We start from the raw sequence: 24,403 nt of genomic DNA, 5'->3' as shown, positions 1-24,403 counted from the left end.
TTGGCCTCCCAAAGTGCTGGGATTACAGGCATGAGCCACCGTTCCTGGCCAGCAACTTCTAAATGAACTACCATCCACACAAATATATATAAATATATATATATATATATAAATTTTTTTTTCTACTTTAACTGCACTTCGGCTGTATCAGATGAGAAATCTGACACAGGTCCTACTGGACTAAAATCAAGGTGTTGGCATGGCTGCATTCCTTTCTGGAGGCTCAAGGGAAAATTCATTTTCTTGTGTTTTCCAACTTCTAGAGCTGCCCACATTTATTCGTTCAAGGCCTTTTCCTCTATTTTCAAAGCCAGCAACAGCGGGTTGAGTCCGTTTCAAACTGAAACACTCTTCCTCTTCTGTCACCTCTTCTTCCACTTTTAAGAAACTTATGATTACTTTGGGCCTACTTGGATAATCCAGGATAATATCCCTGGGTGAGGGTCAACTGATTAACAACAGCCTTAATTCCACCTGCAATCTTAACTCCTCTCTGCCATCTAGGGTCATATATTCACACATTATGGAGATTAAGCCATGGACATATTTCAGGGGTCATTATTCTTCCCACCACAGTAACTATAAGGTTTTTCCTCCTCTTAATTTCTTTATATAAAAACTCACTGTTTAAGCAAAGATACATTAACATTTTAATATGAGGCTTCTAACAGGCAAAAATAAAATATATGACAATAGCACAAAGGACAAGTGGAGCTATATTTTTCCAATGTTTCTAGATTTTAAATGTTACAATATTAATCTTAGGGTGTGATAAGGAACCATACTGATAAGAATCATACTTACAGAGAGAGCAATAAATAAAAAAAAATAAAAGTATAGGTAAGATATCAGTAGAGAAAATAAAATGGAGTATCAAAAAATATTCAATTCACACAAAATAAAGTAGGAAGGGAGCAACAAACCAACAAAAAACAGGCATAATAAACCAGAAAAAAGAACAAGATGGCAGACTTATATCCCAAAATGCAAATAATTATGTTAACTACTAGCAGGCTAAACATTGAACTTAAAAGACAGAGATTGTCAGGCTAAAATTAAAAAAAAAAAAAAAGATCAACTGTATACTGTTTACAAAGGGTGGACTTTAAATATAAAGACATAATTAGGCTTAAACTAAAAGGATTAAAAGGATACACCACGCAAACAGTAAACATGAAGAAGGTATGGTAGAATTTACGTGTGTGCATGTGTACTGGACACAGAAAAAGGAGTATTACCAGAATAAAAGGTCATCAGTTCATTAGGAAGGAAAAAAACCATACATATGCATACCCCTAACACCAGAGCTTCAAAATAACTTGAAGTAAAAATTGACATAATTAAAGGAAAAAACAGACAAATTCACAATAGCTGTTGTAGATTTTAACATCCCTCTCTCAATGACTACTTGAAAAGTAGATGAAGTAATAACAAAAGACACAATCTGAACACTATCAGCTAACTCCATCTATTCGACACCCAGTAACTGAGACTCCTCATTCTTCTTGAGTCCACAGATTATTCATCATTAAAAACCATATGCTAGGCCTTAAAACAAGTCTCAATAAATTTCAAAGGATTAAAACCATTCAGACTTTTTTTTTTAACCACAATGGAATTAAAATAAGATTTGTAGAAAATCCTGAAATATTTGGAAATTAAACACAAACTAAAAATGCCATCATCAAAAAAATGACAAGATAAATTAAAAATTATTTTGAACTGTATGATAATAAAAACAATGTCAAAAACATGTGAGATATAGTTAAAGCATGGCTGAAAGGGAAGTTTATAAATTTATGCCTATATTGGAAAAGTAGAAAGGTTTAAAATAAATGTTATCCTAAGAAGATAAAAAAGGAAGAGCAGGTAGAAGACAAAATAAAAAGAATAAAAAGTAAAGTCAATGAAACAGACAACAGATAGCAAAGAAAAAGCAACAAAATCTAAAATTGGTTCTCTGAAAAAAATAAATAAAAAAAAAATGAAGAGAAAACACAAATCACCAACATCAGGAATTAAAGTGGTGATATCACAACGGATTTCACAGATGTTAAAAGCTCATGAAGAATTATAAGCAAATTTTTGCTGAAAGATTTGACAACTTAGGTAAAAATGAAATTATTTTAAAAGCATAAATTATCAAAACTTACACATAAGTATAAAATACGAATATCTCAATATCTGTCAAAGAAATTGAATTTGTAATTTAAAATCTTCCACAAAGAAAACTCCACGCAGAGATTGTTTCACTGGTGAAGTATATATTTAAGGAAGAAAAAAAATGCTTTTATATTAACTCATTCAGAAAATAGAGGAAGAAGGAATATTTCTCAAATTATTTTAAATGACCAATATAATATTTTTTACCAAAAACCTGACATTACAGGAAAATTACAGATCAATTTTTCACAAAAACAAAGAAAAAAATCTTAATAAGGTAATGCCAAATAGAATCCAGCTACACACAAAAAGGAAAATACACCATGACAAGGGGCTTGTGCTAGGAATGCAAGGATGTATCATTCAAAATTGAATCAATTTAATTCCTCCACGAACACAATAAACCCATATAACAATTATCTCAACAGATGCAGAAAAAGTTTATAACAAAACTCAAGACCCATTCGTGATCAAAACTCTTCACTAACTCTTAGCAAACTAGAAATAGAAGGGATCTTCCTAAATTGTGCAGCTAGTATCATATATAATGTGACATACTGAACGCTGTCCCTTTATGAAAAAGAGCAGCCAAGGATGTCTGCCTTCTTACCACTTGTATTCAACATTGTAACTCAACACTGTACTACACGATCTAGCCAGTATAATAAGGGAAGGAACAGAAATAAAAGACAGAAAGACTAGAAATCAAGGAAAACTGTTCACAGATATGATTGTAACTGTAGAAAATCCTAAGAAACTGCCCCCCCAAAAGCTTCTAGAGCTAATAAGTGAATTTAACAAGGCTTAAGGGGTGGCAAGATGTAGCATCAGTATTTTTAAAAATCATTTGTTCTTCTATATCCTAAAAAACAATTGAAAAATAAATTTTCTGAAATATAACAAAATACTAACTATAAAACATTACTGCAAGAAGATAAAAACAAATGGATGAATAAGATATTTATTTTCTCAAAATTGATCTATATATTCAACATATTCCTAGTCAAAAGTCTTTGGGAGAAGGCAGTAAAAACTGACAAGTTGATTCAAAAATTTACACAGAAATGCAAAGGTCCTAATAAAATAGCGAAAACAATCTTGAAAAAAAGGGGGAGAGGGAAAGCCAAAGTTAGAGAATTTACACTGCCTTACTCAAGTCTTACTATAAAGCTGCAGTAACTGAGACAACATGATGGCTTAGGGATAGACAAATAGATCAATGAAACAAAATTGGCCCACATGTGAGCAGTCAATTCATTTTCAACAAAGGCCACAAGGCATTTCAATGAAAAGTCTTTTCAAAAATGGTGGTGGAACTGGATAGACTACAGGAAAAACACCTCTCAATCTCTACTCATCCATATACAACAACTAATTCTAAATGGAACACAGACCTAAGTATAAAAGCAAAATCGATAAAACTGCTAGAAAAAGATATAAGACTATCTTTTTGACCATGGTGTAGGCAAATACTCCTTAAGATTTAAAAAAAAAAAAAAAAGCCTTAACTAGAAATGAAAAAAACTGATATATTGGTCTTCATCAAAATTACAAAATCTGCTCATCAAAAAGCAATGTTAAGAACATGAAAATGCAAACCACAGCCTGGGAGAAAGTATTCACTCGTAACGTGCATATCTGAAATTGAACTTTTATCCAGAATACATAAATAACCTACAAATGAACAAGAAAAAGGACAAACAACTCAATTAAACTGGATAAAAAATTTGAACACTTTAAAAAGGAAGATATATGAATAACCAATAAGCACACAAAAATGTGGTTAACATCATTAGCCATGAAAGAAATGCTCATTAAAACCATGACGGAATGTCTACTTCAAGCCTAGTAGAACGGCGAAAATTAACACAGCAACAAACTCAAATACTACCAAGAACTGGGGCAGAACAAGACCTTCTCATATCTTGTTAGTGGAGTATAAAATGACCCAACCTCTCTGGAAATCATTTTGATTCCTTATAAAATTAAACATGTGGCCGGGCGCGGTGGCTCATGCCTGTAACCCCAGCACTTTGGGAGGCTGAGGCGGGCGGATCACGAGGTCAGGAGATCGAGACCATCTTGGCTAACACGGTGAAACCCCCTCTCTACTAAATATATAAAAAATTAGCCAGGAGTGGTGGCAGGCACCTGTTGTCCCAGCTACTTGGGAGGCTGAGACGGGAGAATGGCGTGGAAACTGGGAGGCGGAGCTTGCAGTGAGCCAAGATTGGCCACTGCTCTCCAGCCTGGGCGACAGAGCGAGACTCTGTCTCAAAAAAAAAAAAAAAATTAAACATGCAAATTCCCTCTAATCCAGCAATTCTACTCCTAGGTATTTGCCCAAGCAAAAGAAAACAAATTCCACACACATACTAGTACAGAATGTCTATAACACAATGGTAAAAACTGGAAACAATTCAAATGTCCATCAAGAAGAGAATGAATAAAAATATTGCAGTATATACAAAAATTTAAATGACCACTGATACCATGGATGAAGCTCAAAAACATGTTGAGTGAATGAAGCAATATTTTAAAGGAGTATATATTGTGTTATTACATTTATATGAAGTTCAACAAGACAGAAAAACTAATCATAGATATTAGAACAGTGGGCCAGGTGCAGTGGTGCACACCTGTAATCTCAGCACTTTGGGAGGCTGAGCCCGGTGGATCACCGGAGGTCAGGAGTTCGAGACCAGCCTGGCCAACATGGTGAAACCCCATCTCTACTGAAAATAGAAAAATTAGTTGGCTGTTATGGCAAGTGCCTGTAATCCCAGCTACTCGGGAGGCTGAGGCAGGAGAATGGCTTGAACCCAGGAGGCAGAGGTTACAGTGAGCCGGGATTGGGCCACTGTACTCCAGCCTGGGTGACAGAGGAAAAAAAAAAAAAAAAAAAAAAAAAAAATCAGAACAGTGGTTGGTTGTAGGGGTGGGCACTGACTAAAAGGAGCATGAAGGAACTTTCCAGATAATGGAAATCTTCTATATCCTGACTGGCAGGATGGATATATTATGGATACATTTGTCAAAATTCATTAAACTGTACACAGAAGATGAGAGGAGGATCTGACTGTATGTAAATTTCACCTCAAATTGCCTCAATTTTAAAGGCTGTTAAATGAACCTCCGACCACTTGACTAAAAAATTATTAAATTCCCAGGCCCACTACAAATATTTGCTCCATAATATAACTGAATTATAGTAACAACAACTTTAAATTATTCTATTTCCCAATTTTTATTTACAAATGAATGGTTCCATTTATTTACTATTGCCTCCAGGAATGTTTTTTGACTTCTTCAAAACTTACATATAGGATTTTTTCTAATTTTATTTTACTTTCCCCTTTTTAAATAAATTAAATGTACTACTGGCATTCAATTGAACTCAGAATGCTTTAGAAATAGTTACAAAAACTGAATGCTGTTTTAAGATTTAATATCAAGTTGCCAAACCTTGTGTATAACAAGTCCTTCATAGAAAACTATTCCACATGGAAAGGTAAAAATGTGGTGGCAAAAGATTTACCCATGACTATGCTGGATCTAATCTTGGGTTCTGCATCTTTTGGGTAAACTTCTTCAATGAGGTCTGATTCTTTCATATCTAAACTTCGTTTTTTTTTTAAATGGAGTTGGGGGAAGGTGCTATCACAACAAAGGAAATTTTCATTAACTTCAGCTTTAAATTGACTACTAGTTTAATTAGGTTGCTAAAAAAACATTACAGAGTAATTAATACATCTGTAAGGGTGTACATGGTTTAGTGACTATTTGCAGGTTTTCTATTACAAAAGAAAGTCATCACTCATAATGATGCATTACTGATAAAATACACACACATACAAGGGGTTAATTTCTAATTGAAAGGTAAACATCTAAGACTGAGAAGTGTCCCTTAGTGTCCCACAGCACAAAGGGTCCTGGTGTGAACCCCCCGGTACACTCTGGGGTTCTTTCCTAGTCTCTTTTAACCTGATGTGGCACTCACAGCTGTTCTCTTGTCACCCTCCTGCCTGGCTCCCTCAGAGCTCGGAACCTGCCTACCCAGTCTCTACCTCCACTACCCAACATCCTTTCATTTCCTTATCATACATGACTGGACTTAATCCCTCCTCCTGTGAGTAATCAACACCAGACAGCTAACCACCCACGATCACAAAAGGATCTGTACTTAGTCTTGGCTCACTTTAAAAAGGTGAGCCATGGTTTGGCAAGTGGAGTGGGAGTGAGGCGTCTAAATCTTGATAATGCACAGATTTAAAACACACACGCACAGAAACTTTACCAGCTCAAAGACAATTAATTTGGGGGACTGGCAATCACACCATTATGGTGTAATTGTGCTCACACATGGCACTGCCTAGCAACAGTGTTGGCAAATTCCAACACTGAGGTGTAATGAATCACTCACTGATTACTGTTCACAAATGGTATTTTGATGGGAAGATATTTACATCTGGTTCAGTTTGGAACAAGACTTCAGAGAATTGTGCAGACTCAAACTGAGAAGCAGCAGGTATTTCACCAACAGCCTGGCTCTACAACAAAGGAGACTATTCCTATTTATTCAGGTGAATGTATACTTTGGTTAAAAACAACACAAAACAAAAATATAGCTCTGATGGCCTTGTTTTCATGACATTTTGTTTTAACCGTGCTTCAACTTCTACGGCTTCAAACATGGTTAATAAATGTCACAAATATTAGAAGGTAAATATGACAAATAAACCATGAAATAATCCTAGTTGAACTAAAACACTTTAGAAGACCTGAATATCCACATGCTACTTCAAATTCAGTGTTTTTTGAATCAAGGTATAAAAAGAGTTCACATACGAACGAGATCTGTGTCTGGATCGCCTGTTGTTGGGGTCGGCTTGGTTTTTTTCCTTTTGTCTCCTTAATACAGCTTCCCACTGAGGCGCTGAATCAACCATATCATTCTCCTGCCGTATTCTGAAAGGAAAGCCATGCATGTGAAGTTAACATCCACATGGATGGCGCGTTTTAGGTTCATCCTAAACTTGCTTTTAAATGTTATTTAAGCAGCAGAAATTTTATTATGATCATTTATAGCTAAAGATGCATATTAAGTGAATTAATACATCCATATGTAGGTAAGTATACATAAACACTCAGAAGTATATAATACTCATGATATATGTAAATACATGTTATTTGCTGACTTTTGATTTTAATTTTCTAGGAAAATGATACGTATCAAAAACTCATTTTAAACATTTCTAAGTTTCGACTAAAGAAATCTTGGTGTCTGCTATAGAGCCAATCTTAACCGATGATACAAAATCATTATTTTAAATGTGCCAGTCAAAATAGTAATAAATAGTTTTACTTGGAAATACTCTTTAAAAAGTCATGCTAATTGTCAAAGTTTTCATAAAAAATAGGTGCCAAATGTAATTCCCACTTTTTAAGATAGAAATCTAGAAGTACAAAAAGTTAAATATGGTGGCATAATGCATTAGCTGAATAAGACACACCATTCCCATCATGGCTGCTCACATGTTTAAGACGGAATAACAGTTGGATGCTGGATGTGGCCAGGGAAGGAATGAAAAATGAGGAAAAGAGAAAGGCGGGAAAGACTTGGAAGCACAGGCACTTGACATGTAAGATCACAGGACAGTGTTACCAAATCCTCTCATTTTTTTAAAAAAAGATAATCCCCAAATCTGGATTTTTAAAGTGAACTCTTCTAATTTTTAAGTCTTGCAACCAATTCTAAAGCATGATATAGACTTAACAAAACCCATGGACCACGCTCAACCTGCAGAAATTTTGTACTTGCGATTTTTCAAGTCTTTCACATAATGAGGTGCACTATTGGGGAGAGACAGAAGTACTTAATTTATGTGAAATACTGTCTCAAATGCACCACAATGATGCTGTGAAGCCTTTTTTTTTTTTTTTTTTTTTTTTTGGCAAAAGCGAACACCTGTTATTTGAATATTTAACGTCTAATTTATGTAAGCTCTTCAGAAAGCTGCTCCAGAGTGTTCATCTCCCAGGGTATAGAGAGCAGCATGGAATTGCCAGGGACTCACCCCAGTACTGCAAATGCATGAGCATAAATGCTTCGAGACAAAAGTAAAAAGAACAGGCAGGCTTGGAGGCATTTCCTTCCCTGAACAGATGTCTTTTGGTTCCTGTTATTGCACTTAGTATAGACTGTGGGCTGGATATCTGGATTTGCTTACAGGTGCAAATCAGTGGATGGGTGACAAATATTCATTTCACATATAACTTAGACATAATGTAAAGCAAATTCAAGTTGAAAAGAACAGCACTTTGTGAGGAAGAAACTGTTTAAATCTCTCTAGATTAAAGACGAATTGTGCTAAGTAAAAAACTATCTGTAACATACTCCAAGCCTTTGAAGTGTATGTATTTCCTCACTAAAGTTTTCATTTTTAATAGGCTATTTATTTGAAGATTAACAGGATACTGTCATGGTATTTTTCGCAGATTTAAGAGCATAATTCTTTCTCTCGTTGCATGTACAGAGTAAATTTACATTGAACATATACTGCTATGGACCTTAATATTAGAAATATCTGAAGAAAACTATGAGAAGGTATACTACTTGAGGTCATAATTATTAATCATTCTTTGAAACAAACACTCCCATCTGAAAATGGCATGTTGGTACCCGTGGGTGCTGTAAACACACACACACACACACACACACACACACACACACACATTTTTGTAGCCAGAACCTACACCTAAAAGCCATTCTGTGTTCATGTGACAGAAACCCACCAGGCTTGCTGGTAGGGGAGCAGTCCTGGACACCCTCAGGACTGAGGGGTCAGGGTTAGGAAGAGACACTCACAGGGAAGGTGCTGCGCTGTCAAGGTGGCATCTCCCTTCCTACAGGAACCCACACCTGGATTGCTGGGCCCAGGACTGGACACAAAACTCAGGTCTCCTAACTCCTAACCCTGGAGTCTTTTAGGATGCAGCTTTCATTCTGAACAAAATCACTATCCAGTTGATGGGCAGAACTAAATTTTACAATGTGAAATGTTTGTATCAGGAAGTTGGGGCGTCTAAATATTTTTGAGAGGTCAAACCTGCTAACAAAGCTGAGGCCTAACGGGCAAACACATACTTTTCCTAGAGTAACAGACACTGAAAAGGAAGCACAGTTACTGTATGTTCATTCTCATCTGTTGTGGAATTCAGCTGGCTACCCTCATACTCAGACTTCACTCTGATGATAAAAAATTAAAACTCCTGAGACATAAGCATGCGTATTTCCTGTATCCTGCTATAATAGTAATAAGGACCAAATCAGAAAGAATTCAAGATTATACATGTACCTTTACCTTTTTTTCTAACTGAAAAGTCTAAAGTGAGGGCAGTGAAACCCTGTCAGTTAATATCCTTGTGATTCACATGTTTCAAAGACAGATGCCCTCTACTGGCGATGCTATTTCATAAATATTCTAACAAGATGCATTAAAAATGTAAGGGCCTTTGGAGAGTCACAACAGAAGCACATTTTCCTGAGTAATGGGTAGTGTGGCGGCCTTGGCCTGTAATGAAGTTTGAAATTACATCCTTACAAAAGACCTCTGGTTAATGGTGCCTCATTACAAGAATGAAAGTGTCATTTCTTCCACTGCTGAACTGCTCCAAAAAACACATGTGCTACTTGGAAAGAAAAAAATCCTAGCCCTAGAAGCAAGAATGTTGTAGCACTCTGTCCTTAAGAGGCAGGAGTAACTATTTTGTTTATGCATGAGTGAATAAAGAAACCTTTAAATTAAAAAGACAGGTTTACTGTGATAATTCTGACTTTTTAAGTCTCATTTAGTCTCAGGTATGGGGGATCCAAATAGTTTTTTGCTCCTTTCCTGCTCTATTTTAATCTCCATGTATAGATTTACATCATGAAGAATAAAATGCCACAAACATTGTTTTGACATAGTACCTTTTAAAAATTCAAAATGTGCTCTTACGTCATAGTCATCAAAGTCTCAAAAGGGAAAAAGAGTCCATTGTCATTTATGTTGTAGATCTATTAATTTTCAAATGTTGCATCTAAAGGTGAACCTCAGTAAACTGACAAACATTTATTTCCAGTACCAATTGATCCAATAAGTCTACATTTATCCTATTTTGTCAATTTCTCCATCTGTAACTATGGCAGGTCAACAACTGTGGTAGGAAGTATATCATAACAAGGTTTTTGTTTTTCAGTTAATGTATAAGGGAGAGGGTTGCTTTAGAATACAGCAAATTCTAACCATGTTTCAGAACAGAATCCTAATGTATTTCTTCCATCTCTTACCAAACTTCAACACTCTACTTTTCCAGACTATCCATACAACTTAGATTTTAACTGCATTTAACATTTAATTAAAGTCTGCAAAGGTTTTGAAGATGAAATGCCACATAATCATTTGATAACAATGAAGAAAATGACTATTCCTAGCCTCTTCTTTCCTGTCTTACCAATTACAGTCCTGCCTCTTTTGCAAAATTCTTCACATTACCAAATGAATTCTTACACAAATCCCCAAGTTTTATTGTGTCCTCTCCCTTTAGCAGTTTTGTTCCTAACAGAACCTTCCTTTACATAAGTTCTTAATTCACTTCTAATTCACTGAGATACACACCATGCTTAAGGCTGAATCTAAGAAGTCTTTCAGAGCGAATGTAAAATGAAGCTTCAAGATGATACAAGCCATAAACGTTGCTCCTGAGTTTTCTCCATTCCCAGCTCTGCCATTATCTGACTCAGAGACCTTGGGCAAATTGCTTATCTTTTTTGGTCAAGTCTCAGGTTGTTCATATATAAAATTATGGCAAAGATCCTTTCTAGCTTTAAAACTTGATGTTTCTCTATTTGTATTTTATTTCCAAACCAGACAGACACACTGAAAGAAACTTATACTCTTCAACTATAGCATAACATTCCAGACAATTGCTTCATATGGCCCCTCCACTGCCAAAATTAAATCTGCAGGTCCCAACTGATTGTGAACTTGTGTTTCTCATCAACTGTACTCATTTTTTTTGGATCACCTGCTATAAAGCAATCTTCTTTTTTTTTTTTTTCTAGTTTTTCTTCCCTAGGGAAATTTACGTTGGTTCCACGCATGTGTCGACATACTCCCTTAAGACCAGCAAGCAAAAAGCTCATTTGCTTTTCCCACTGTCTCTACCATCAATAAATTATTCTTATTTGCTCTTAAAGGTACTTCTGTCTCTTCCACTTATTCCTTATGCTCCCACTACTACAATGGGCTACCTCTGGCGCAGTTTCCCTTTCAAACTCTCCTGTTTTCACGAATTTTTAACCTATTTTGCTCTCACTCAGTAATGTAGCAGCATTCCTCAGTTGCTGCGGCTTTGTCCTTCCACAGTCGTCTCTGTCAACCTTGATTATACTCTGGAAGCCCTAAATCAACCATATCAAATGTCTAAATATTGATATATCCTATTAAAGCAGAAATCAGAAACCCTTGCATCTGCAATATGGTGAACACTGTCTGTTTCCACTAGCTTTGTATGAACCCTTCTCTCTGTACCCAAAATTTTTACCGTGTTTGCAGCCCCTAAATCAGGGGCAGGACAGCAGGCAGTTCCTGGCAAGGAAGCAGTTACCTATTTTCAAGCAACACAGAAGAAATGCCGATCAGTTTAAGTTTGCTAACATCCCAAATATATTTTTTCCCTAGGGTACAGGGACAATAAAGTTCTTCTTTACCACTCCCAAAACAAAATCCTACCAAAATTGTGATCTTCTAGATTTGCCCTAGTCAGATATATTGTCCCTTTTACAGTGCCAAATTTCTCACACAGAAATATGCTTTCTCATTTTAGAAAAACAATATAAAAGACCTTACGGAACATAATTAAAATATTTAAATCTGTCTTAATCTACTATTTAGATACTATAGACATCTGGTAGACCCTAAAGGACATCTAAAAGACCCTAATGTTGTTAGGGAGAAACTAGCAACATTCATGCCAGAACAAATTCATGTTAGAAAACGCTGACTTATTTCTTCTTCAAGGGAGGTGTTCCCCATTTTAAAGATCCTGCAGGAACTGCAGATAATACTGAGCAGTGCTGGATGTTATCAATTTAACAGAACTTGCCTGTGCAGGGCACTTTCTACTTTTCAAAGCACATCTATTATCTCCTGGATCTTCACAAACTTCTAGTGAGGTAGGCAGGTCAGGTATTATTCCACTTTGCATGTGAGAAATGAAGATTCACAGGGTCAAGTAACCAGCTCAAAGCCACAGAACTCTTCAAAGTGGGTTCAATTTCATAGTACAGGCTCCCAGATTTGCATGTACATATGTACACACACATACAACCTGACACTGACATACATGACTCATGTTTATGAAGCAAACATCCTAGAATAAAATTAAGGAAACGTTCAAATAGTCCCCTGTTGTCAATTTCCTCTAGTTCTCCTATTCCCCTAAGCTTCTCTCATTTCTCTTACTGTTTCAATACTTGGTAGGCTCCCAAGTTATTTCTACTTTTATGCTGATGGAAAAAAACACACCAGACTATTTCATGTCGCCCACTCCTCCACATCTCCCACTTCAAAATTCTAAGAGCCTAGAAACACATCAAAGTTAATGAATGACTGAGTAATTCAAAGATTCTCCTCAGTGAATGCTCAAAGGAATGCTGATTTTCATCAACAGCACAAAGGATATTTTGTAGAACCTTTTCCTTGAATGTCAAGGATATTTTATTAAGCTTAAGACATATCCAGGTAAAGCTAGTTCATGAAAGGTTTCACTCTCCTAAGTCTACTTGTGAGGTCCTCCTTCATCCTGCACCCTGGGCAAGGCCAGCACATGGCCCATGGTCTCAAACCTACAGCAATAAGCGAGCTGCTGGCCCTTCTGATCTCAGGGACGAGATTCAAAATTCTAATAGAATCTAATATTCACATAGATTAACTTTATAGTGCCTTGTACTAGGTAGGCTCCCAACTTCAAGAATTCAATAGAATCAACTGTTTCACAAATCAGCATAGCAAAGTAATCTCTAAAGAAAGTTTAGGCATTTTAGTTTTTAATCCTACCAGTGAATTGAAACACCAATTTCATTTCCCAATTTCATGGGGTTATGAAACCCCCAGCACCTACCCATGAATCAGAAGTTAAGAATCCTGGTGTAAAAATAACCAAAGGTATAAAGTTAGGAAAGGTGGAAGAATGAAAGATAGGACCCAAAGAAAAGTTAAAAAAGGCTGGAAGAGGATGGAGGAGAGGACAGGAGATGTAGCAGCAGTGAGTAACTCTGGAAGTGGGTATAGGACTACGTGGCTCTGTACTTCAAAGTGCTCTCACTTCTTACATTTCATTTGATCTTTACAGTAACTCATTCAACAAAATAGATCAGTTGTTATAGCACACCTCCCCCCACTCCCTGCCAACTTTAAAGAGAAGAAAACTAATACTTGAATTGGTTATACAAGTTGCCCAAGGTCAAATATGAGTACACAGCAGAACCAAGACCCAGTCCCAAATCCTCAGGTTATTCTGTGTCATAACATTGGCTCCTAGGGAGAGAGGAAATTCAGAGGAAACAGAAGAAAGAAAAAAAGACTGGAAAGGAAGCCCAGGAAACAGAAAGGAACTGGGTGAGAATAACATGGTATAAAACGTGAAAAGTGAAGCAAGAGAATGGAGAGGGAGATGAGGATGTAGCAGAGAAACTAAAAGGAAAAATAAGAACTTTCTGTCATCTTAAATGTTATAACAAAAAACTGTGCCTCCAACTTCTATCTGGTTATAAAAAAAGAGTGAAAAATTATCGTCTCAAATCTCAAAACCTAGAAAGCTGCAGGATACCCAACCAGATTATGAGAACAGTAAAGAAAGAATAAAGTGGAAAGGGGTAAGGGAAAACATAAATGATGTCTCAAATAAAGAAGCAGGGTGAATTACTCTGGTGTTCTAGGAAATATGGTAGGATGAAGCCCTACAGTTAGGGCACAAGCAACACAAGAGCCCTTACTAACTGAGCCTTGTTAGGTCTGGATGCAAAGGTGACAGACAGATGGGGTGGTTATTTACAGTTATATTTTCCTAAAATTGAAACTAAACAACAATCTTTGCTTCTAACATTAGCCTTCCAGAGCTGGAAGGATTATTATTTTTCAAATTTTAATGGTTGTCAAAAGCCTGTTTTGGGTAAAGTTGATTCATAAACATTGTTTTCTTAACTTTTGTTTCTCTTCACACAAAATGAGAAATGTTTAAACGGTTATTCATGGAAACAGTAAAGCAGCTTATGCTCCGATGGGTTGACTTCGTGGAAAAAAGAAAACAATAATATTTCCATGGAGTGGGCCCATGCCTAACAGGAAAGACCTCGTTTATGTTAAAAAAAAAAAAAAAAAAAATTCCTGCAAGAAGGAGTAGCAGAGGGAGCAACATCCCAAAGACCACACGCAACTTCCAGAAAGTAAAAGTGACTCTGTCCAGAGTTCCAATGGACACATCACAGGCTCCAAAAGAGGTCCTAAAAAGCAAATTTGCCCAGTAGTTGTCCCTCTCCCTAGGCTACAGTTTCCTAGAGACAGAAAAGCAGGGTGCATCGGGGTGCAAAGTAACGAAGCATCCTGGGGCAGAGTTTAGAGACCTTAAGGGCAAGAGGTAGAACATCAGCATGTACAAGATTGCTTGCCCCATTATAGGCTTACCGGAGTCCTGTAGTAAAAGCACAAAGGACAGTGCTGAGAACTGGCTGGATCACACTGTCAGCCAAGAAAAGGAAGGATGAATGAGGCTGAAGAGACTGTAAGGCTGCAGATGAAATATCCAGACCTATGCATCCTCATGTGGGATGAGTGGGTTTTGGCAAAATTTAAGAGGCTAATAATGGGATCGAGGGGTTGGCAGCAGCATGGCATAGTAGGCAAGTGGCACCAAGAGACAGACAGCACAATGAGTTTCCACCCTCTTTCTCTGTAGTCACCTATTGCACCAGAATTTGCAGTGGTGGGGATCAGAACTGAAAGCTATATATCTTCCTCTGCCCACTTTTTGCTATGCTACTGACAGGCAGACTTTACACCACATCTTCTACAGACATAGGCAACTTAGGTATTCCTAGAGCAGTATTTCTATAGGTAGCATAAATGATTGTGAAAGCCTCTTGGATTTTTTGCATGAAACGTGTCAGAATGTGTTTTGAAAGCTATTTCTCATTACTAGCCTTACAAAGTGCATTAAACATTCAGAATCACCATTATTCTAAAACATACTTTTTACACAGTACAAAGAAAGCCAATCTAATCTGTCCAGGGAAAAGGGGGAAGAAACTCTTAAGGGAGAAAACACCTACAAGAAATATCAAAGCCAGTGCAACCAGATCAGTATGAGCAATTTAATTATTTGATGGCAACCTTTCAGTAGTGTTTCATTTTCAGTAGCGAATGGTACTGTGAGCAATTATGGCCCCCCAAAAAAATGTTTTTAAATGGGCCACCTTCTGAACAGCTGAGAAAAGAACACTTATAGGCACAATTTAGAATACATTAGGTAAAACAGAAACAGACTTAAAATACTGGCTTGATCAATAAAAAGTGTTAAATAAGAAAATAAATGGGTATTTTTGCTTTGTTTTGTGTTGTTTGTGCAGAAATACTGAGTTTTTGATCAGAAAGAGGGTACTTAAGAAGCAGCTACCTCCCACACATGAGTTTTCAAAGAAGAAACTGAAATCATTTCTCTGAAAAAGGTGTCATAACACATTGAGATCTCCCATCTGTCTAGTGTAATTCCAGCCTCAGAAGGCTCCACATAGAATGCTTTCCTAAAAAAAATGTCCACTCTTACAATGCTGTCTGGGCTATTGTAGTTAGAGGCTTTTTTACACAGGCTTTGTAGTTAGAGGGCCACCAATTCAATTTGTGCCAAGCACAAGGGTTCTAAGCATTAAAGAAAGACCTTGGAGATTATCCAATCCAACTTCCTCATTTTTCTTTCTTTCTTTCTTTTCTTTCTCTCTCTCTCTCTCTCTCCTCTCTCTCTCTCTTTCTTTCTTCCTTTCTTATTTTTTTTTTCTGTGTGAAATGAGGTTTCCCTCTTATTGCCCAGGCTGGAGTGCAATAGCACAGTCTCGGCTCACCACAACCTTCACCTCCGGGTTCAAGCGATTCTCCTGCCTCTGCCTCCCGAGTAGCTGGGATTACAGGCATGCGCCACCACACCCAGCTAATTTTGTATTTTTAGCAGAGACAGGCTTTCTCCACATTGGTAAGGCTGGTCTTGAACTCCCAACCTCAGGTGATCTGCCTGCCTTGGCCTCCCAAAGTGCTGGGATTACAGGCGTGAGCCACCGTGCTTCCTTATTTTTCAGAAGAGAAAAAGATAACGCAGAAAAGTAAAGCAACCAGGCGAGAGGCCCACATTAGGTGCAAACAGGTTTCTCAACAGTGGCACTACCAGTATGTTTTTGTACTAGGTACTTATTTGTTGCCAGAGCCTGTCCTGTGCATCGTAGTGTGTTTAGCAGCATCCCTGGCCAGTTGCAATCCCCCTACCCAATTGTCACAATAAAAAATGACTGGACATTGCCAAATGTCCTTGGGGAGAAGGCAGGGAGGACAAAACTCCCCCAGTTGAGAACCACTGGGTTAACAACTGGCATGACTGGCAACCAAATCCCTCTGACTCCCAAGGTGCTCTTTTCATTAATGACACAAATACTTCTTGTTTTCGAGTGCATATTTTGGAACTAGGGATAACTGATTAATGCATTAAACCACCACTAATACTGATTACATGTCAAATGATGTGATTAAAAATCTCTTTAAAATGTATCTTACATATTTGGAATGTCAGGTGCACACAGATGAGTAAATGCACATATATATACATGAGCCTGAAACCACAGAATCTAAGAAATAATGAGTTATTTTTGGCTGGGTAAAATATAGTAATGCCATTGAAAAGATAGTTCAGGGAGAAATCTCTCTACAAATGGTAAACTTTCTCACCAGCCTTAGTGAAATTCACTACACACTGTAGCTATGTACAGGATCATCTTTAAACACACACACACACACACACACACACACACACACACACACACGAAGGGACGGTCATTGTCAAGTTGTTTAATCATCTTATTGTGAAGGTAAGAAAACTCCACTCAAAGAGCTAAAGTTTCCTAAACTAAATGCTTCAAAATAGTGCCAGATTGCTTCTCAGACTCAGACGGAAAAAAAAGACTTACAAAGACCACAGTTTCTACCACCAAGGGCAGCCTCTGATTTCAGAGTGCCAGTTAATTGTAATATTGAGACATTACCTGTTTCTCTTTTTCCGGTGTTCTCTATTAGAATTTTCCGATTCACTACCACTGCTGGTGTTACAGCGTGAACGTGACCTGAAGACAAAATGGTAAGAACAAAAGAGAAAACACATGTTTGTAACTCATGAAAAATTTCAGAAAGGTTTATATCGGTCCTCTGGAATTCATTTTACAGTAAAATTATCAATCCAAACATCAAGAGCTGTATTATCCCTCTCCAAGTCAGTGTTTCCGAACTCAGTAAGACATCTGACTGAGTCTATAGATCAGGGAAATGGCAATGCAGGGGAAATATGAAAACCGATTAAGGTGAATGTCAGCATATTCCCAGAAAGGACCGCAAAATCAATCACTTCCAACAGAACTCTGACATGGCAAAGCCGTAAGTCGGTGGTGGACTAAATATGGACACAAAATCTTGTAACCCTCCCATCTGCCCCACTGAGAGAGGTAGAGTTTATTCCCCTAGCCTCTGAATTTAACACTGGTCTTGTGACTGATTTTACCAATAGAATGAGGTGGAAGGGATACTATGTCAGTTCCAGGACTAGCCACTTAACAGACTGGTAGCTTCTGCTTCCTCCCAGCCTAAAGAAGTGTAAAAGAAGTGTCTACAGAAGTGTAAGCTAGCCAGGTTGAGAAACTATGCAGAGAGGTCCCAGGCCTCCAGCCTTTCTGCCAAGATGCCAACATGAAAGAGAAAGGCCTCTTGGATAACACAACCTCAGCTGTCATCTGACCACAGCTTCATGAAACAGTGAACAAGATGAGCTAAAAAGCTGCCTGTTCAATGGATAGAATTATACTAGATAAATACAGTTGTTGCTGCTTTAAGCCACTCAGTTCTGGAGTGGTTTATAATATGGCAACAGATAAATAAGATAGCTCCTCTGAGACACAAAGGAGCAGGAAACAGCAGAGTCTTAGGATGCAACAGAATGCAAGACTGGGAATCAGCTGAAGACAAACTGGTTTTTGAAAGTAAAAAAAATTAATAATAATACCCCCACTCTTTCCTCAACTCTGAGCATTTCTAAATCTGCTAACCCTTCTTCCCTCTGACTCTCCTTCCATTTTTGTTTTTTTACCTCCTCCTTTGCTTTAGATCTGAATCTTCACCACTGTTACGGGCTTTCCTGTGAAAATAAATAAAAGACATTTAAGAAAACAGGAGATTTTCAGTTGGCTAAGGAAAGCACAGCAGAATGAGTTTCACTTCAGTTAATACACATTTGTCATACATTCATTCATTCACCAAACGTTAAAGTCATATGTATATGCCTAACCCTACATATGACACGTCCCAGAAATACAATGTTAATAACATCATCTGGCCTCACTCTAGTGGGACCTGCAAACCGTCTGAATTCCATTAATCCAATGATGAGGTTAGTCTGCAGTTTCAGAACTGCAATCCTCCAAGCTGATTTCTGCCATAGTGGAACTGACATCATCTCACTTGGATGCCCTTTCCCATACCCTGAGGCTCCAAATTCTCTTTATCTCTTTACTCATAATCTCCTCCACTTCAACTCAGCAACCTACCTCATGATCATACTTACGACTTTATCATCTGTAACCACCTCCAAAGACTTTGCTCTCTTACCACAATCGCCTCTTCTTCCTGTTTACCACTCCCCATTTCCTTTCAAACAGCTTCAATGGGGCATCCTGGTTAAAGGTGCTGGCTCTAGAGCCAGACAACATGAATGTGAATCCCATCTTCTCCACTGATGACTTGTGTGATTTAAATAAGTTACTTTTCTACTCAGTGACTCACTTTTAATAGAATCTCCTTTAAAGTCTCCTCTAAAGGATAAAACGAATTAATATATTTAAAATGCATACACTAGGACCTGGGCCACTGTTCGCACTCAACCAAGATAAGCTGTTATTGCTTATTCAACTATTTCCATTCTTCCTTTTCTGTGACCCCAATAAGACTATCTATTGAAGTGGCTACTCTCCACCAGCTCTTCACTTCTCTTCACTGTCTTCTGTACTCAGCTTAGATTTCCTAATCCATCATTTCAGTAACATTCATGCTGATACTCAACACGTTCCTCAACTCTGTTTTTCATTCCATCTTTTTGGCAAAATCCCAGGCATGGGTGAATCCAACCATGCAAGTTTTCTGGATCAGTCCTAAACAGCTGGCTGAGCAGTGCTGGAAGGAGTCACACAAAAGGGGCATATTACACTACAAATCCATGCTCATAAACCTCAAGTGGGGCCACACCACGGTTCAGCAATCCTGCCACTTTTCGCAGATCTAAGTACAAAGCAGTTTCAAACTCTTCACCCTGCAACCCTCTGACCCACAGTATCCCTGTTTCAGCAAATGACTTTGTTTTCTCCTTCCGAAGGAAAAAGTACCCTCCAGATGGAACTCTTTCATCTTCCTGCTACCAAAAATAAAAACTTACCAACATCTTCCTCTGTGTTATTTATGGATTTATCCTTACTACCAAGGTCAGTCCCTCCACCAGTGCTTTGTGGGTCCCATCACCCCATGTCTTTTCAATGACTTTCATTAACTACCCTCCCACCTCTCACACATAGCCACCTTGCCCATCTAGCAGACTCTTTTTATAAGCTATTAACTTTTTCAAGTCTCTACTGTTTAAACAAACACAGACCTACTTTGAGTCCACATACCCCCTCATCTGCCCAGTCTCTCCTCTCTCCTTCAAAGCCAAACTTTTGGAGAGTGGTGTCTATGCCCCATGCTCCATTTCCTTACAATCTGTAATCCAGCACCTTCCCACTCTGATCTCTTTAATGTATGGCTTACGTTACCCCAATTCCTCCAACACACTTATATCAAATAACATTAACAGCAATATGTGGTACCTGTTCTTACATCAAATTTTGGGGTCACTATTTAGCATAAACACAATTATACCAAAATTGGTCACAGATGATCTAAATAGTGTTCCAGGAATATGATTCCATTCTTCTGTAGGTTTTAAATTTTCTGAGAGAAGACACTTGCCTAAGTTTTCCATGTACATATCACTTGCTTAGGGTTCTTTTGCTTATCACTAATTCTTCAAACTCTGAAAGAACTGCAAAACTCCTGCTATGGATGGATACTCAGGTAATCTGCAAGTTCCATTTATATCCCTCCTGGAGCCCTCTGCCCTCCTGCTCATACCTGAAGCTTTGACTAACTCCCCTTTACCATGATCCAAGGAACTCCTTTTGCTTCTTGGTATGATGGACCCTACATCTCCAGGTCTTTTGGGTACTTGTCTGGGTTTTGGTAAAGTGTATCTTTTAGTTGCTAACAGAAAAATTTGGAACCCAAAATTTCGGAAAATGTCTTTATTCTATACAAACAATTATGGTTATCTGGGCATAGACTCCTAAACTGAAAATAATCTTTCAGAATTCTGAAGACAATACTTCTTTGCCTTCCTCCTCTGATATTACTGTTAAGCAGCCCAATTTTTTTTTTTTTTTTTTTTTTTTTGAGATGGAGTTTCACTCTTGTGGCCCAACCTGGAGTACAGTGGCATGATCTCAGCTCACTGCAACCTCCGCCTCCCGGGTTCAAGTGATTTTCCTGCCTCAGCCTCTACCAGCACCTGGGATTACAGGCATGCACCACCACGCCTGGCTAGTTTGTATTTTTAGTAGAGACACGGTTTCACCATGTTGGGTAGGCTAGTCTTGAACTCCTGACCTCAGGTGATCCGTCCACCTCAGACTCCCAAAGTGCTGGGATTAAGGCATGAGCCACCATACGTGGCTCCCAATGTCATTTTGATTTGTCACCATTTGTACATGGATATTTTTTTCTCTCCCATATTCCCATGCCCCCTCCAAATCTTTAGAATTCTTTGTTAATCTAACAGAAAGGACTTCAACACCAAAAACCCATCTGTACATCACCATCACCAAAGACAAAAAGTAGATAAAACCACAAAGATGGGGAAAAAACAGAGCAGAAAAACTGGAAACTCTAAACAACAGAGCACCTCTCCTCCTCCAAAGGAACGCAGTTCCTCACCAGCAATGGAACAAAGCTGGATGGAGGATGACTTTGATGAGTTGAGAGAAGAAGGCTTCAGACGATCAAACTACTCTGAGCTACGAGAGGAAATTCAAAACAATAGCAAAGAAGTTAAAAACTTTGAAAAAAAATTAGAAGGATGGATAACTAGAATAACCAATGGAGAGAAGGGCTTAAAGGAGCTGATGGAGCTGAAAGCCAAGTTTCGAGAACTACGCGAAGATTGCAGAAGCCTCAGTAGCAGATGCGATCAACTGGAAGAAAGGGTATCACTGATGGAAGATGAAATGAATGAAATGAAGAGAGAAGGGAAGTTTAGAGAAAAAAGAATAAAAAGAAATGAACAAAGCCTCCAAGAAATTTGGGACTATGTGAAAAGACCAAACCTACGTCTGATTGGTGTACCTGAAAATGATGGGGAGAATGGAACCAAGTTGGAAAACACTCTGCAAGATATTATCCAGGAGAACTTCCCCAATCTAGCAAGGCAGGCCAGCATTCAGATTCAGGAAATACAGAGAACGCCACAAAGATACTCCTCGAGAAGGGCAACTCCAAGACACATAATTGTCAGATTCACCAAAGTTGAAATGAAGGAAAAAATGTTAAGGGCAGCCAGAGAGAAAGGTCGGGTTACCCACAAAGGGAAGCCCATCAGACTAACAGCTGATCTCTCAGCAGAAACTCTACAAGCCAGAAGAGAGTGGGGGCCGATATTCAACATTCTTAAAGAAAAGAATTTTCAACCCAGAATTTGCTATCCCGCCAAACTAAGCTTCATAAGTGAAGGAGAAATAAAATACTTTACAGACAAGCAAACGCTGAGTGATTTTGTCACCACCAGGCCTGCCCTAAAAGAGCTCCTGAAGGAAGCACTAAACATGGAAAGGAACAACCGGTTCCAGCCACTGCAAAAACATGCCAAATTGTAAAGACCATCGAGGCTAGGAAGAAACTATAGCAACTAACGAGCAAAATAACCAACTAACATCATAATGACAGGATCAGATTCACACATAACAATATTAACGTTAAATGTAAATGGGCTAAATGCTCCAATCAAAAGACACAGACTGGCAAACTGGATAAGGAGTCAGGACCCATCAGTGTGCTGTATTCAGGAAACCCATCTCACGTGCAGAGACACACATAGACTCAAAATAAAGGGATGGAGGAAGATCTATCAAGCAACTGGAAAACAAAAAAAGGCAGGGGTTGCAATCCTAGTCTCTGATAAAATAGACTTTAAACCAACAAAGATCATAAGAGACAAAGAAGGCCATTACATAATGGTAAAGGGATCAATTCAACAAGAAGAGCTAAATATCCTAAATATATATGCACCCAACACAGGAGCACCCAGATTCATAAAGCAAGTCCTCAGTGACCTACAAAGGGACGTAAACTCCCACACAATAATAATGGGAGATTTTAACACCCCACTGTCAGCATTAGACAGATCAACGAGACAGAAAGTTAACAAGGATATCCAGGAATTGAACTCAGCTCTGCACCAAGCAGACCTAATAGACATCTACAGAACTCTCCACCCCAAGTCAACAGAATATACATTTTTTTCAGCACCACACCACACCTATTCCAAAATTGACCACATAGTTGGAAGTAAAGCTCTCCTCAGCAAATGTAAAACAACAGAAATTATAACAAACTGTCTCTCAGACCACAGTGCAATCAAACTAGAACTCAGGATTAAGAAACTCACTCAAAACCGCTAAACTACATGGAAACTGAACAACCTGCTCCTGAATGACTATTGGGTACATAATGAAATGAAGGCAGAAATAAAGATGTTCTTTGAAACCAACGAGAACAAAGACACAACATACCAGAATCTCTGGGACACATTCAAAGCAGTGTGTAGAGGGAAATTTATAGCACTAAATGCCCACAAGAGAAAGCAGGAAAGATGCAAAATTGACACCCTAACATCACAATTAAAAGAACTAGAAAAGCAAGAGCAAACACATTCAAAAGCTAGCAGAAGGCTAGAAATAACTAAAATCAGAGCAGAACTGAAGGAAATAGAGACACAAAAAACCCTTCAAAAAATTAATGAATCCAGGAGCTGGTTTTTTGAAAAGATCAACAAAATTGATGGACCGCTAGCAAGACTAATAAAGAAGAAAAGAGAGAAGAATCAAATAGATGCAATAAAAAACGAAAAAGGGGATATCACCACCGATCCCACAGAAATACAATCTACCATCAGAGAATACTACAAACACCTCTATGCAAATAAGCTAGAAAATCTAGAAGAAATGGATAAATTCCTCGACAAATACACCCTCCCAAGACTAAACCAGGAAGAAGTTGAATCTCTGAATAGACCAATAACAGCTTCTGAAATTGTGGCAATAATCAATAGCTTACCAACCAAAAAGAGTCCAGGACCTGATGGATTCACAGCTGAATTCTACCAGAGGTACAAGGAGGAACTGGTACCATTCCTTCTGAAAGTATTCCAATCAATAGAAAAAGAGGGAATCCTCCCTAACACATTTTATGAAGCCAGCATCATCCTGATACCAAAACCTGGCAGAGACATAACCAAAAAAGAGAATTTCAGACCAATATCCTTGATGAACATTGATGCAAAAATCCTCAATAAAATACTGGCAAACCGAATCCAGCAGCACATCAAAAAGCTTATCCACCATGATCAAGTGGGCTTCATCCCTGGGATGCAAGGCTGGTTCAACATACGCAAATCAATAAATGTAATCCAGCATATAAACAGGACCAAAGACAAAAACCACATGATTATCTCAATAGATGCAGAAAAGGCCTTTGACAAAATTCAACATCTCTTCATGCTAAAAACTCTCAATAAATTAGGTATTGATGGGACGTATCTC

The 24,403-nt window shown here is 38.0% G+C and overlaps 1 protein-coding gene across 5 annotated transcripts in view; it reads right to left on the bottom strand.

Annotated features, from left to right (window-relative positions):
• The window catches only part of EPB41L4A (erythrocyte membrane protein band 4.1 like 4A), a 253,790-nt gene that overhangs the window by 14,650 nt on the left and 214,737 nt on the right, over positions 1–24,403 (bottom strand). For all 5 annotated transcript variants that reach the window (XR_009214065.1, XM_032156674.2, XM_058440622.1 and 2 more), the window contains 3 exons: positions 18,598–18,645; positions 17,507–17,584; positions 7,012–7,131 (listed from right to left, as the gene is read on the bottom strand). Coding sequence is in view for 4 of the 5 variants with exons in the window: in XM_032156674.2 (XP_032012565.1) it covers positions 7,012–7,131; positions 17,507–17,584; positions 18,598–18,645 (246 nt within the window). In the remaining variant the exon portion in view is untranslated. The remainder of the gene's footprint in view (positions 1–7,011; positions 7,132–17,506; positions 17,585–18,597; positions 18,646–24,403) is intronic.

The sequence above is a fragment of the Hylobates moloch genome, unplaced genomic scaffold (assembly GCF_009828535.3).
Source record: "Hylobates moloch isolate HMO894 unplaced genomic scaffold, HMol_V3 SCAFFOLD_6, whole genome shotgun sequence".
In the NCBI taxonomy this organism is placed as follows: Eukaryota; Metazoa; Chordata; class Mammalia; order Primates; family Hylobatidae; genus Hylobates; species Hylobates moloch.
Note: the sequence above shows the minus strand (reverse complement) of the source record. Positions and strands in the feature narration are given on the sequence as shown.